Source organism: Phaethon aethereus (genome assembly GCF_964289735.1).
Source record: "Phaethon aethereus genome assembly, chromosome: 9".
In the NCBI taxonomy this organism is placed as follows: Eukaryota; Metazoa; Chordata; class Aves; order Phaethontiformes; family Phaethontidae; genus Phaethon; species Phaethon aethereus.
The window spans coordinates 8,671,873-8,688,125 of NC_138585.1; the positions used below are offsets into that span (position 1 = coordinate 8,671,873).

General features: G+C 42.1%; 1 protein-coding gene across 1 annotated transcript in view; it reads right to left on the reverse strand.

Moving 5' to 3' along the window:
- EPHA4 (EPH receptor A4) overlaps positions 1-16,253 on the reverse strand; it is a gene marked incomplete at its 3' end in the record, with an annotated part of 103,351 nt that overhangs the window by 11,539 nt on the left and 75,559 nt on the right. Inside the window, exons 6-11 of the mRNA XM_082003822.1 lie at positions 10,708-10,832; positions 9,341-9,500; positions 8,178-8,289; positions 2,848-2,906; positions 1,942-2,055; positions 1,576-1,761 (exon numbers count right to left, since the gene is read on the reverse strand). Of these exons, the coding sequence (XP_081859948.1) occupies positions 1,576-1,761; positions 1,942-2,055; positions 2,848-2,906; positions 8,178-8,289; positions 9,341-9,500; positions 10,708-10,832 (756 nt within the window). The remainder of the gene's footprint in view (positions 1-1,575; positions 1,762-1,941; positions 2,056-2,847; positions 2,907-8,177; positions 8,290-9,340; positions 9,501-10,707; positions 10,833-16,253) is intronic.

The window sequence follows — 16,253 nt, forward strand, 5'->3', positions numbered from 1 at the left end:
TTTAATTCAGTGACAACTGCATTATGCAAATGCATACAGTCATTTATAACTGCTAGCTGTAGTAGCTCGGGGGGTTCCAGCCTCGGTGGGATTTCAACACAAAGATTCCCCTGTTGCCTCTCTTTTACAGAGGTGCTAGAAATACCACTGGCTGTAGCAAACACTGCGGCCTGACCACAACCCCCCGCTTTCGTTACAACAACAACAAAAAGAGAAAGAGCAAATCAGACCTGCAAAATTTAAACAGATTATTATCTTTTCATTTCAGTTTTGAGGGAGGCCCTCAGTAAATGATGGACAAAATTAGCCCAAACCCCTATTTTCCCTAGCAGAATTTGTCTTGAAAAGCAAACATCGACACGCTGTATGAGCCATTTTCAACAACTGTGAAAGAAGGCAGACTAGGAGAGGGAAACACAAAAGAGTAAGGGTACGATTTCCAGAAACACAAGCGGTAGAGTAAGCATCCAACTCCCACCGACATTCAAGAGGGACAGGGTTTTTCAGTGGTATTGATGGCTTTGACAACCCTCTATGCGAGATACCATGTTCTTTTACTTTTTAACTTTTCATCCATATCTAATTTTAATTCCTTACACTATTAATACCCTGCGTTCATGTTCATCATGCACACCATCAGCTGCAGAAGGTAAGCTTCACAAATTCCACCCTTTAACAGCCGCTGACAAGATTACTGTCTGCCGCCTTTGCTACCCTGAGCATGAGCCCCTGCATCCAAAAGGTCTTTCAGGATTAGTGATCAGTGCCAGGCTCTGCCAACATGCTACCTAGAGCACTCAGAGTAGGGACAAGAACTACACCATCGCAGCGGCACCTTATCAAGTCAGACCCAAGCACATCTGTCTCACAGGTGTATTTTCAGTTCTAGCCTACAAACAGCACCCAGCAAGCTCTGTCATTCTCTTTCTAAGGCAGGGTTCATGGCACAGTGAACACTAACAGACTTAAAAAAAAAAACACAACAAACCAAACAAACAAAAAGATCAGCCAGGTAAATTCAGCAGAGTGAAGTTAGCACACCTGTAAATCAGAGAAAACAAATAAGCAAGTTTCACACTAAAATACTCTACTTCATTTCAAAGGCTTGCTCCTTACATCTGTGCTTTGTACCTTAAACATACGACTCTGTAATTTTGTTTTGGTATTTTTTTCCCCCAGCCATTTTGAATTCTTTGCTCACCATCTGCTTTTGCCTATCCTGTAACAATCAGCTCAGTCTAGCAAAGATGTGAAAGATGCCTGCTTGGCATAGCAAGAAGGGGAAAAAAAAGCCAACCCCTGCAGTATTAATTCCCCCTACAAAATCTCGTACAAGCTGCCTACAGATAGAGTATCAGTTGAAACCATAAACCCATTTATAGCTGACAACAAGATTAATGACTTGTCCTGCACTGATTTCCTCCTATTAGCTATCAGTGGATCTGTTCCATCTGTCATTTCACGGGAAAGAGAGTAAAAAGGAAAAAAAAAAAACCACCACGCCGCACACACCACCACAGACTTAATTTCTCAGTGACTTCCAAATTTGCCTTGTCATGAAAATGACCTACTTACATTTAGTAACTACACCTTCCAAGTGGATGATATTGGGGTGGTCAAATTGTCCCATGATGCTGGCCTCACTCAGGAAGTCTCTCCTTTGTTTATCAGTGTAACCAGCTTTTAGAGTCTTGATAGCAACACAGATCTCTCTTTTTCCTGGTACTTTGAGACGTCCACTGCATACTTCACCGAATTCCCCTTAAGGAAAAGGGCACAAGAATCCATGGTCATGAACACGAAGCACACGCTTGTGTTGTCAAACTGTTATGGCAGTTCATTTGGGGGAACTGTCATACAAAAATCACAGGATCTCATGTTTCCTAAAAGCAAATTTAAAACTATATTTACAGAAAAAAATGCAAAAGTTCTGGCACTTACCCACACCAATAACTTTCTCAATCTTTATGCAGGAGGCATCAATTTCTTTGGCAAATTCCCTCACAGCTTGGTTTGGATCCTCATATGTAAAAGGATCCACATATGTTCTAACACCTGCAAGGCAGAAATGTTTTATTTGAAGTCACTGATCTACATGCTGCTGAACACAGAACATATGAGACTGAAGCCTTAATGATATACAACAGCAAAGAGAGTGTACAATAAAAATGTACTGTAAGCCAGGAATGACTGATGAAGTAAGGAAGGAATTAATGTATTTTTCCCCCAATGTGATTTTTTTCAAATGTAAACATTTAATATTTCCCAATATTGATGTAAGGAATCAGGCTTTTGCCAATAAATGAGCTTCACAAATCACTGCCATCACTAACATGCCAATAGGCTGTCTATGGACCTGTGAGAATAAAACACATCACATTTCCCTTTTGGGAGCCAAGAAATTCTGAGCTCAGGTCCTAGGCTTGGTACCTGGATGACTGAGATGGAAGTAACAATAGGATTCAGCCCTGGAAAAAAGGCAGCAAAGTTCACATTTCCTTTCCTGCAGGATTGCCTCCAGCCCATCCAGAAACTGCCCCAGCAGAGTATTGTGAAGAAAAATCATGCCCAGATCTCACTAGCCAAGAACAGATGTCTTTCGGTGGAATGGAATAATGGAAAATTTTGATGAACCTTTCTCCTGTCTGTCTCCTCAAAAATTTTTACCCAAATACTTCCATTTTCCCTGTTACTAAAGTGCATAGTTTTGAAGGAGGATGTTTGCAAGAGAGCAAAACGGAAACATATTTATCTCAAGAGAAGTGTCATCCCTTATTTCCCAAACATCAGAACATGGGACATGTTTTACAACCCGAATCAAAAAACCCAAGCACCACTGCCTTTTACCTTGGTTCAAATGTTTCTCCTCATCTGCCTCTTGCTTAGCCTTACTGTACTTACTGCGCCTGTCAGAACAAAAAAAAATAACAAACACCAGTTCAAAATAAGTATCTTACTTTGAGACAAGCTCAATCTTCCTGACCTGCTGAGACTTGAGCTGTTTGCACCTGCCACGACCTGTGCTTGGCAGCTCCCCTGCAACAGCCCGTAACACAACATACACTTACCAGCAGGGTAGGAGACTCTTTGACTGCTTTAAGTGTTATTGGCATCAACAAAGCATCAAGGGAAACACAAATCCCTGCGTTTGCACCTCAGCGTTTAAAGAAAGAAAGGAAAGTTTACGTTTCGGCTACTTTTTCTTCAAACATACGTTTGCAATTCTGTGCCAAAAAGGGCCAAATTGCTTTTTATCCCTACCACGTATGGGTTTCAATGCCGCAGCAGAGGTGTTTTGGTAGGTTGGTTTTCAAACATGATTAGGCAAATGTCAATACCGACACACTTATTTAACTGCAAATTTTAAACTGGAAACAGTCTAGTAACATAGAAATCAGGATGGCAGCAAAAAACTCCCCTGACCACCAAAAATGCAGATCCCAAGGATTTTGTTTATTCTTTTAATCACTGTATAATTGACGGGGGCAAAGAACTCCTGATGACAGAGCTCCTCTACTAACCCTCTGAGTTGGACACAATAGTGTAGTATGTTAATTCTATGGATTAGTATTTCTACACCTACACACATGATGTTGTACCAGTTATGTATTTAATTAGTTCAGCTTTAAACTTCAATGGAAAAGTGGCATTAAGAAAAGTTAATACAAGAGGTTAGTCTGTTAGGTAAGATTTTGAGGAGTCAGCTCAGCCAAACGTGTACTGGGATTTGAAGTTCCCCAGCACCTAATGGTACGTAGATGTCGAGATTTGATTTGGGCTTTTCATTCCCTGGAAGTTCAGAACCGGGCGGAAGAACAGACATTGCCAAAGAGAAGGGCTTCTTGTTGCTTACTCCTCAGTTTGCCTGTCCCTACGGAAGTCCAAGTCTCTCAGCGTGTCAGACTCACGTTAGCTAACTGGGAAGAGTCTGGGCTGGTGTGAAGACGACAGAAGGCAGGAGAAAGCAAGCCTGGAGAACAGGAGGCAAGACCGAGACTGCCTGCGATGTGCAACCCACTTGGCTGGAGTGGGGCGGAGACGACCAGGCCTGCCCGGGGCACTGGGCTGCGACCAGCTTCAAAGTCTGGAAATGGTGAATGAGTAGAGAAGGAAAATGGGAGTGGGTGAGGGAAAGACCTAGCTGGAGATGCGAGTTAAAAAGGGTCAAAAACTCGCAGATAACGGGAAGAAAACAGGTGACTCAGAGCCTCGCTTGCAGCAGATCTTCCTGAGTCTCACCATTCCCCTTCTGTCAGCAAAACCCTTCTGCCCATGAACAGAAAGCATCTCTCTTCCCGCTCTGCACCTGGCCTGCGGGGAATGGCAGCTTCTCCCATTGCGGTCAGCTGAAAGGCCATTTCCCAGCCTTTGTCTTTGCAGTCTTTTAGTGCTGGGTGTTAAACACTCTATGCCAATAATAAAAACTATAAATTAACCATGAAACAGAAGGGAAAAAAAATCCTGTTTGTCATGTGAAGACTACCCGATCTTTGAACAAAGCCTCACAGCTCCCAACATCAACAGGACTTGTGTTTAGACATAAAAAGCAGGTACACATCCAACCATAAATGGTTGGGCGCTTCTTTTCTTGATGAAAGTCAATTAAACGCAAATCGCTCCAAATCACAAGAAGAGTATTATTAAAACCACACTGGATCCAAACATCAATTTAAACAATTTATTTGCTGAAGACTTTACAGCACTGGGGTAACAGAGCCAAGTTAAATAAAAGGACTATGTTCTGCTCCCAGTTACTGAACTGAGTAAGAAGGAAGAGGCCACACAAATCTCACTCAGTGCCATGTGGGACCAAGTCAGCTAAGGGGATTGCAGGGATGGGTTTCAGGTATTATACAACTTCTCTCAGAGGCAAGAAAAAAAGGAAGAAAAAAAAGATGATTCTGCATTTTAAGCAGGGCCCCTTCAAATTAATTTTATTAATGTTCAGGTGCAGATGGGAAATAAGAAACACAAACAGACTTTGCATGAAAGCATTTTAAGTATGAAAAAAATGCTCTTTATCTTATTTTGAAAAAGCACAAGCACCCTAACAACAGATTAAAAAAAATAACCTTCCCCCACTAAGGGAAGGGAAACAAAGGGATTACTGTTCAAGCAATATAATTGTAGCTTATTAACCTTAAATAATACCTTCCAAACTAACTACCCACTTCCACTTCTCACTGTGTCACCTGGTGACCTCTCCTGCTTGGCTGGGGGCAGGACGCTCCTGTCTGCCATTGTCCTCGAGAGCGGCCCCGGAGCCCCGCGCCACGGGGCACGCGGGGCTGGAGCCGCCTCTCGGGGCAGCTCACCTGAGTGGCAGAAGGAAGCCTTTGTGCAGATTTGAACCCCGTAATTACAGGGATTTTGGCGGTGGTGATTAAATAGCCAGCATTCAGGAAAAGAACACAGAAGCTCTCAGAAACTGCAGGGGTCAGAGACACAGGCAGATCTACAGGTGGGGGCTGGCGACGAAGAGGAGGTAACAATGGAGGAGACTGGCATCCGCTGAGGTGAAACAGCAGGACCTGGCACCGCACCGCTGCTCCCACCTCCTCCTCCCCACACAGAAGAGGGGCTGGGGGTGCTGCTGTGCTCAGGCACCAGGCTGGCGGAGCGTGCTGGTCCCACAGCGCCAACAAAACGTGGGCACACGCGCTCAGCTGCTTACGGAGCAGAAGATAAAGCAATCTCTCTCCATCGGAAGACCTTCCAACATAAACTTTTAGATGACCAGGGGATTCCGTAGGGCCATCTTACTCCACCCGAGCCCTTATAGAAAATTGCTCTTTCTGTTTTATGCTTTCCAAAATCCTTTACAACTGTATTTGAGATACCCCAATTTCACTCAGCGTTCCTGCAGGGCAGGGTTTAGAAACACTCACGGTACCTCCTGCACCTCTATGCATATGCTCATCTTAACCTCAGCAAGTTTAAACTAACAAGTAGGGAGAATAGTTCTCATGTTAACACAAATGCTGTGGTCGCAGAGGACAGAACCAAACAGCTTGAGCAGAATTTGACAAATTCTGTTGTAAAGATGAATTTTGGGATTTGAGTGATGACTTGAAAAAACATAATGCTAAATTAGTAGTAATAACCCAGGGTTCAGAAGCGGGCACCTACAGCACATGCCCAGTTCCCACAACTGGCTCACAGATGCAGAGGGGCCATGTCTGCAGGCCAAAGCACGGGTTTGATTGTACAAATATGATTGTTAGGTCATGGATAGATTACAAAACCTCCTCATGGGCACTGTGTGGACAGAAAAGCTTTTTCTCATCTTAAGTAATTTTGGAGCAAATTATTTTGCTATTAAATTCTGCTGGTATAGGAACATCATGAAATATCCCCAAAGCCCACACCTCTAAATGACACTAGTAAAGTGGTTAAAATCGTTAGAGTAACAGTGAATATTAAAGTAGATTCTGTTTATTGAGACCTACTTCCAGCTACTGGAGCGTTGTGTATTGAGAAAGGCTATTAATTAGCAAGGCGCCATGCATTAGTATGCACAGAGCAGCTTCACTGTCCTAGTATTTCATTCATCTTGCTGTCTTGCCCCTTCCACGGCCTCTCCGAGACCTACCAGTGCAGAGCTACAGGACATCTCTGAGCCCATGGCCACCAGGATACTTTTATCTCCATTCCCACCAGTGCTCGGACCAGCCTTTTGTTGCTACTGCCCACCTGCTCTTTGTCTTGTCTTTCTCCAAGTTGAGCACTTGTGGGCAGAGATAACCGGACAGACAGCCTGAGCGGTGAGAAGACCCAGCTGAGTGCGCACCCGCATCAGCGAGTCTGTCAGCTACCTGGCTCCAGGCAGCCTTTCCTTTGACAGCTTTATGGCCGATACTAAAGAGAATCAATATGAGGGCAAGGGGTTGACATTTCATTTTCTAAAAAGTGATCCATTGAGGTCCAATCATCAAGCAGTGTTTATCAGCCTTGGGAAGCGACTTTTTTTTTATAGGGGGAGGAGGGGAAGGAATCATCTCAAAGCAGCTCGACAGGCTCAATTCTCCAAGGTGGCGACTCATAATTAGAAATCCAATGTATCCTGCTATCAATCCTGCCTTAAATAATAAAGTGATCAATAAAAGCGGAGAGGAGATTAAGTCATCAAGCTCAGTAATGCTATTTTCTGTTGCAACGGCTTTTAATAAACCTGTCTCTCCACATTACATTTTCATATGTTCTGCTCTTCTTTCTTCTTGCCAGCACAGAAGCTTTGAGTTGAACGCCCACAGAAAGCTATAACAATGTACATCTACTTTCCAGATATTACCATCATAGTGACTTAACTGCTCTTTAAGACAATTTAAAGTAAGAGAGCAAATCAAGAGGAATTTGTACACGTTTATGGCTGATGCCATTAAACCGATCAACGGAGACTGACAAGACGTGCATCCCTCAGAGCCCAGCCTTCAGATGCAGTAATGACATGTCCAGTTTTATCCCAGAATTACACTGAAGCAAAATCATGCTGATCTTTTTATATGAGACTCAACACAAAAGATGAAGACAGAAACACACTGTGTTTCTGCTACACTGTCCTCCCATTCACAGGTTTGTTCCTGAAGCCTGGGTTGAATTTGGGAAAATGAACAAGTACTTGGTAGAAGATTATGGTCCTGCTCTGATGAAATAACCATCGATCCAGTCTGCTGTGTTACTGCCTATGATGCTGAATGACTGTGGCTTCTGTTTTACAGTCATATCCACTCACGCTGGAAGGACTAACCCAAAAGACTAATGCAGGCTCATACAGACTCATACAAAAATCACAAGCATAGCAGTCCGATGGCTTAGTTCACAACAGTGCAGTTGTTTATTCCCTGTCTATCAGGAGTCAGTCCAAGAAAATCTACTGTACCCCATACCCATTAAACTTAACTTCAAATTACACTAACCACAAATCTCTAGCTGGCTTGCTTCTCAACGCCAGTTATTGGAATCAGCTTTGCATTTGAAGGGCAAATAGAGCTGGAACTATTGCCATTACATCACATGCTGCTTGGTACTAATGTTGAGAAGATCAAAGCTACAAGGGAGAAGGCTTGTAATGCAAATGTACTGTTTATGATGCTAATCAAAGAATTTAGCTTTGTTTGGAGGAGACAAAAAGCTCCCTCATGAAACAGAGAGGGGGAGAGAGAAGCTTAAGTTCTTACCTCCTGCTGATGACAAAGGCTGCAATGAGAATGACCACAAGAACAACACTGCCAGCCACTGAAACAAGAAGCACTGTGGGATTGGTACCATCGCCAATGATGGGGGAAGGAACTGGAAACAGAAAAGGGAGCATTAGTTGACACCCTCAAAAAAATCAACCTAGGTAGCACTCAACGAGGCTTTCTGGCTTGTGCAGGCAGTTTAGAGCAGCACTCAAATCTACTTTTAGGCCTTTATTATATAGTCATTTAACACAATTTTCCAACAGGGCCCTAATTAGCTGAAGACATGATGTTTGGTAATGATTTGGGGAACTTCAATTCACTGGGAACAAGGGCTCCCTCTCCTTCTCCCCTTCAGTGTTGCTCAGAGGGTATAATGGCTATTTTTTTTTTGCCTTTCTAATTGCTTTCCACTCTTCTTTCCTCCTCCTTTTTCTCTCAGTGGGGCCAGATGATCACCCCCCAACTGACACAAAGAGAGTAAGTTATTTTAAAATGTCTACCCTCTTCCCGCTGGGTTGATTCTTTTCAGCTGTTAATATCCTGAAGGATGTTGCCACTAACTGGCATGACCTTAAATTGATTTAAGCAGACCTGTATGTCCAAAATAAAACAGGCTTGGTCACATTGCCTTCCTGCCACCGAAAACCACACATTTTGGGGGCTAAATTTGTGTGTTTCATGGAGTAAAGTGAAAAGCTCCACTGACAACAATATTCTGTCTTTATATAACTGTTTAAGGAAAAGTGCAAATATGTGAGCATGAAGGACACCTAACTGATCTACGTCAATAGCTTTTGAAGGGGAGTAACAGGGTTCTATTCTCCTGGAAATTAGATATTCCAAAAACATGTGCAAACATCTACATTTACAGTAAACAAATTCAGTACATAAATCTCTCAAGCATTAACGGCTTCCAAGTGTTTATAGGGTGTGTGTCTCCTTACGGCACACTGAAGTATCTTCATTGCTAGAATCTAGAATATAGCATATCCAAATAGGCGTCTCGGGTCAGATTCATGGCATTGCTAACAGTCACGCGGCCATGGAAGGACATTTTCTGTCCAAGTCACCGATGGGAAACTCCCAACACACAGCTCAGTTACATTTGCACTCTTTGCTTGAGGAAAAGAAAAAGAAATCAGTGAGCATGCCATTACCTGTATTTGTTGTGAACTCAAATGGCCCACTGAAGTCTCCATATCCTGCTGCTGTCCTGGCCCGCACGTGAAATACATATGAAGTCAGGGGGTTCAAGCCTTTGATGTCAGTATTCCTGGAGGCTGTCTTTACAATGCGATAGCTGCGCTCATTTTGGTCCTAATAACAAAACAACACAGTGGTGGATCAAGTGAAAATGCCTCACTGCACCATGAACCATGGAACCCCACTTTCTTGCCAAAACTGTCATGATGAAAGAAGGTGAGTAACAACAATGGAATTTTCAAAATATATCCCTAGGGCTCCTGCGGTCGGCCTTGCTCAATACCCCTAGCACTGTGTGCCGCATGGAGCTCTGAGCAAGCCAAAAAAGGATGATGAGGTAGTAGGTATGATACTCGTATATCACTGATTATTTAAGAAATCACACAATGAAATCCTTTGGAAAATATCCAAGCCTTCCAATAGGATCCTCTTGCTGAACAAGCCACATTTTACTCACACATGCTGGCACTTTCTTCTTCTTCCTACCAGCCAGAAGCCATATTAAAAAAAAGGTAAAAGTATCTTAAGGAAGAAAAGACTGAGAAAATGTCTTCCAGAAAGTCCAGTCTTAAAAACTGTTCCATTTTTGGCTGGAAAATCCATCAGAAAATGTAATAACCTAGCTTCCCTGCAAATCAAATGCCTTTTTCTGTATGTGTTAGGGAAGCAAGTAAGTGATTATCTTTATTAAAAAAAAAAATTTAGAAGTATGCATGTGCCTGTGAGAGAAAGCGCACACAAGCAAGAGCAGGTAATTGTTCATTTTTGCAGAAAACCTTTAAAGAAAATAGCTCTTTTCATAGTTCCACACTTGAGAAGTTATTTGTAGGAATAACATCTCCCTCTAACTTGGAAAGTAAGAAGAATATAATTTTCTTTCCTTATTCTTTATTAAAAGCCATCCAGCCCACACTATCACTCTAAGCAGAAGCTATTGGCAAACAAATATTATTATCATTATTACTGTGTTATATACTTCATTATTACACTTCTGTCTATGAAGTAAAGCTAACGTCTCACCTCTGCCCAACATTATTGATTCTCATTATAAATACGCTTGCTACAAAAGCTCAGTTCCTAGGTAGGAAAAAATAACAAAATAAACTCGTACCATTGAGCTGGAACAGCCTATGAGTTTTATTCTTTCAAGCAACCATTCAAGTGCATGAAATTTTTAATTGGATTTTATTAAACTGAATCTATTTGGTTTCAAATGATGGAATCCTCTCTGGAAATAAACCACGATGGAATGAAGTAAAAAGCTCTCCCCAAACCCAAACAAAATTCCTTGCTTGTCCAGGAATTGCTTTTTGAACAGTACCTTTTCATAGTATTTGACTTCATACTCCAGGATGACTCCATTTGGCCTGTCAGGTTCCAGCCAAGCCAAGGCAACACTGTGCCTTGTTATCTCTTTAGCCTGGATCAAAGCAATTGGGGATGGAGCTGCCAGAAGAAAAAAAAAATTATAAGCAATAATTTAGTTTTAATTAAGAGCATATATTTTTAATCATAGCTTTCACAACAGAAGCACTTTGAGAAATTTTTTCTTGCAGGGGTGGGGGTTCGAAGCGTTAAGTATTTTTCCTGTTTTCTCTAATAAAATTGCATTTAATCCGCTCTAATAAAGCTTGTTCTTGGATTCTGGGCAGTATTAGATAGGAGGATTTTGAAGTAACAATACAATTGTCTAAAGACTGCAATGTTTGTGACACCCAGGTACAAACTCCATAAAAGGCTAAGTTACTAAAAGATTCTGCTTTATTTTTGTCCTTTGTTAGGCACAGTGCACAGACTTGTACTTTTCTTTTGGTCCACAGTGATTCTCTTCTTCTACCTCCTAAAATTAACTGCTGTTACTTCGTTAGCTATTTGCTTTACAGGAAATACGAAATTTCTGAGGGACCAATCTTTCTCTAAAGCTGAGAAAATATTGCCATTGAATTAAGTAAGACCAGAATAAAGCTGAACACCTATGAATTTGGACCTTCCCTTCATTCATTTCCAATACCAGGAAACTTGTATTTCAGGAGTCTAAGCCAGTATGTGCTTCCTAACTTGCCCTGCTTGTGCCCGAGTCTGTGAGCAGTGCCCGGAGAGTGGGGAAGCTCAGCACCCAAGGGCCAGATTCTGGCTTTGAGAGCTCCTTCCCAGCCAGAAGATCCCAGAGATTGGTCCGTTGTGTACCAAACTGGCATCATCTGACCCTGTCCCATGCGGCGCTATATTGATGCGATTAATAAAAAAAGCAGGATTACGCTGCCAAGGCTAAGGGCTGCATGATTTTTGGAAAAACTCTACCTAGCAACAAGCTAAACTCAAAGATCCTTTAAACTGTATCTGTGTGCAGTAATAAGGGCTGCAATGAAGAAGATAATGGAAAACATCTCATTGTGCACCCTACACTTTCAATAGAGCCCCTGCTAATGCTGAAGTTCAGGTTTTTGGCTGGCTGGAGGACAATGCATTCTCCCTTTGACTGTGATAGCAGCAGATTCATGGCTGCGCTGGGGGAACGGGTTTTCTGAAGATTTATGAACCCGGCTGCCCCTTTCTTGCTGTTGTGTTGCTGTGTGGTCACGTCTCTAGCCAGCTGTTATCAAGCTCTTTTGATGCTGACAATAGCTGGTATAAATGGGGGAGTCTCCAGAGATAAAAAGGGACATTCATGAAATTTTTAATCTTATCTAACAAAGCTGTCCTGTATAACCAGAGATTAGAGGTCTTCCTAAATTGGATATATTTCTTCTTTTGTCCCCTGAAGCTGTAGCCTTGTTGCTCTTTTTTCCCCCCTTTCCCTTTCTTTTTTTTTTTTCTACCCTTAACTTTGGGATGACGATCCATGAAAATGTTAGAGTAAAAAGTATTCTTGAAACATGTATCCTTGAAAACTACCAAGAACGACAAATAAATAAAACAGCCACAATAAATGAAAGGAAAATTGAATGTTGAAAGCCTGAAACCTACTTGACCATATCAGACAGTTCTGATGGAAGTGAAAATAACCGGTAGACGCCGCACAGTCACAAAAGGGTGTCTCCTCTTGATGTGAAACCATCAGGGAGCTGCTTCCCGGTTTACTATTTGACAGTTTGGCATCTCTGTTAGAAATGCCTCCAGAACCTTTCTCTCTTTTTCCTTGTCTGTCTCTCACACGCAAAGGCAAATACCAGATGACAGAGGAGACTATAAGCACAGCCAACAGGGAGGATCCAGGTGTGCTCCATCAAGTTATGATTGTGGCATGACTGAGAACCTGCTTAATAACCTCTCAGTTCCTCAACAGAGGACCAGACTTTTTTTCCTCCCCCTTTGCAGTAAGAATACTGCTCAGCTGATAAATTAGAAAGCAGATTTGTTACCCTAAAACACACACGCGCACGACATTACTGATACACCAACCAGAGAGAAATCTGCTTAGTTAATCGGTGCCTCGTGCAGGGCAGACAGGCAATTCTTTTTACTGACAACCTGTCACTTAGGCTGGTCTGACCTCAAGAATTGTAGAGAGAAAGTTCACTTTCTTTCCTTTATCCTCTTTTTAACCTCCTTGGTTTCCCATTTCATTTCTGCAGGCATTTATATTGGAATTTAGCGAGTCCTTCAATATTGGGCTGGTAAGTGCTGTATGAAAACACGTTTTTTCTCTGTTGTAAAATGCCTATTTGCAGCAGCAGAATATATATTTACTACCCTTTCTTGTGAAAGATGCTTAGCTTTCTGTAGTTTAACAAGTGCTTTCTTATGTCTCTCAAAAATGGACAGTTGATCTCAGGCACTACACCATACCAGAATAAATAACCTGCTCCTGGCCTCCAGGACACGAAGAGGACTTGTACATCAATTCCTTTGTTACTCCTTACGATTACAATTGTAAGAATGGCCCTATTTTTTCCTTCCTGTCCTTTATATGCAAATTCACCTTACTTAACTTTTAATCTCTTCTTTTGTCCTGTATTCTGCAGATGAGCAATTTGTCTCTGAGTTGTTTTGTGTTGACGGTATATCCTGCCTCTCCATATGCTATACAGAAATCCTAAGAGTGCTCAAGTCCAACCACAGGATGAAGCACCAAAACTGCAAGAGGCTGCCCAGGAGCTCTTTGGCGTCTCTGCAGCACGGACCTATAACCATCCACGCAATAGGACGGTGACCTGCAACTCTGTGGACCTTGAGGAACTGGGCTCAGTAACCACAGTGAGTACTACAGTTATCCCACTGCATGAATAAAATCCTCCATTACCAATTCTCTCTTATTTCTGCAAATAGCCCTACAAATCAGGTTTATTTGTTTCCTTGTTTTCCAGGATCCACCAGCTGACCTAAGCAGTTGAAAGGCTGGGCCTCCGGAAGCACAACAGGTCTGGGTCTCCTTGGACATAATATATTACTAAAAGGGTGTTAAAAGTTTGGTCAGTAGAGTCCAGGACAAAGAGGACATCACCACTGCCAGCTCATCATGGCAATGCGGGCAGCAGTCACAGCCTTCTGGGTGAGCTTCTGCAGAATATTGACATTCTTTGCTCTTCTCCATTTTGCCCTTAAGTTGCCTGATAGAGGTGATCTGAAGATAAACATGTAACAGGTTGTAAAATGATGCTTTGATCATGAGCAGAATAAAAGACAGAATCTTCTCCTGCATGTGCTTGGGCTTATGTTCATTATATACACACAGTCCTACACAAAACATAGTGAGGACAGCTTGACCAAAAAGAATACCGTACACAATTAAGATGTTTGCAATAAGGTCACGTAATACTTTTGGAAGAGAGTGGGAGATCACTTTTTCTTTCACCTTTGCACTTCCCTCCTCCCTGTTCCCTGATATTTAGAAAGGAATACTAAGCAAAAACTTGTTTCTCCATCACCATCACTTACAACAGCAAGTTTTCCTGCCACACATGCACAGACTGTACATACCAAGCGTCAATTGTACCAGAGCAGCCCATTTCACGGGGAAGAATGACGAGGTATTTTGGTGTCTAAAACGGAGTCCCCTTGAACAAAAGCACCAAGTGTAACTTTCCCTAGTTCAAAGCTCAGCAGTTCCTCTCCCCGAAAAACCCCACTCCCTACTGATGTGAATGCTGCAATTTTCTTTTATCTACTTCCTCAATAACCTACAATTAAACACCTACTAGTAGTTTTATTACTGCAGTTCGGAGCTTGCGGCCTACAGAGAGCGAGCAAGCACAGATGTACCACAAAAACTTCACCCAAATGCCATAAAGCCATATCCCAAGGCTAATAAGTGCTGAATTGTAACAGTTTTGAGGCACTTTAAAGGATGGCAGAAGCAGAGTGTCAGTTTTTAATTACTGGTTCAAATTAGGTGGGGAGTAGAGGGAAAAAAAGGGAAATAAATAGATGCAATAAAGTCTCTGGCATGTAGGCATCCATGAGTGAAAACAGCCCTTTATAAAACTACAACACATGAGTACTCGGATATCAAAGATACACAATGCCCAGTGTTTTAGTGAAGATGCCTTCTTAACCACAGCAGGGTTTACTTTCCACTCCCCATGATTTGAATTTAAATGGATCATGTTTACTCAAGGGGTCTTTCACTGATTGAAAAATATACCCACACTTTGTACATTATCTCAGCTAAATTCAAATAACATATTTAAATTTAATTACTTGGAGCTTAGGGGTTTTCATGCTTTTCTTTTTTCCCTCAATTGCACACAACACCACTTATTTGTTCTTATCAATGGCTATGCGCTTTGTCAAGCATCAAAATTAAATGCTTGAAAGCACTAATGATGTTACTGTGATTAAGGGTTTTTACCTTCCAGGGTAGATACTAAAAGCCTGCTTCATTATAAATTACTTAAAACAAAGAAAATTTGTGAGAATCTAACACTGAAGAAAAGTGCTCTTAGAAATCAAAACAAGAGAATAAAAGATCTTCTCTTAATTGAGACAAAACACATTTAAGGGAACCTGGCACATTTCAGGTTTTCTCTTTGAATATTTACCTTGTATTATTGTGGGGTTTTACATGGGATTTTGTATATTATGTTATCAAATAATCTCACAGAAAGACAAGGATATACAACACAGAGGATCAAATATGTTTTTAATGATTTCTGAAGGCAACATTCTCCAGGCCAGACTCTGGTAATTTTATTTATGTAAGAGAGCAACTTCCTCTACTAGCTGTCGCACTGATTTCAAATCAAGCGACGGGAGGAGTATCCAGCCCTATTTGGTCACATGTGCCAGAACAAATGAAAAAGAAAGCAGTTCTGCTCTTTCCTAAAACGTTGGTGTTCAGTTCTGCTTCCCGTCGGTTCCTTGGGCTTTTTACCCGCTCCTCTCTCTTGTCCAGGCAGAAATGCTCCTGTGTCCGAGTAACGTCACCCCTGTGCTCCGCGTACTCCTGGCAAATGGCATTTTAGCATGGTCAAATTTCAAAACATATGCATAGCATATGTAACAGCCATGTGTGTACATAAGGATAAGCACATGAAAGGCTTTTGCAGAACCAAACCTATATGCACACGCAGATGAGACGTCTGTGCACATCTGAAGAACCGAGCTAGAGTTTGGCATTCCCATTCTTCACTGCCAGCATGACAGCTCTGCCTTTCTTCTAGGGACCAGCAAGGGTCTGTGGGCTGGATGTGCACTTTACAAACTAACCGCACGCATACTTTTTTTTTTTTTCATTATTCCCTCCGTATAAGTGGAGCAAACATTTGTACTAGTGACGACTGGGCCAGGTTAGGACTTGGACAAGGATCTAGAGGCCTGATTGCTCAACCGAGCCACTGGAAGCCTCCCAAGACATTCCCAAGTCCTCTGTCTTCCCACCGTCTGCCTCTCCCTCCCCCAGGAATGATGACTGGCAAGGAACACCTC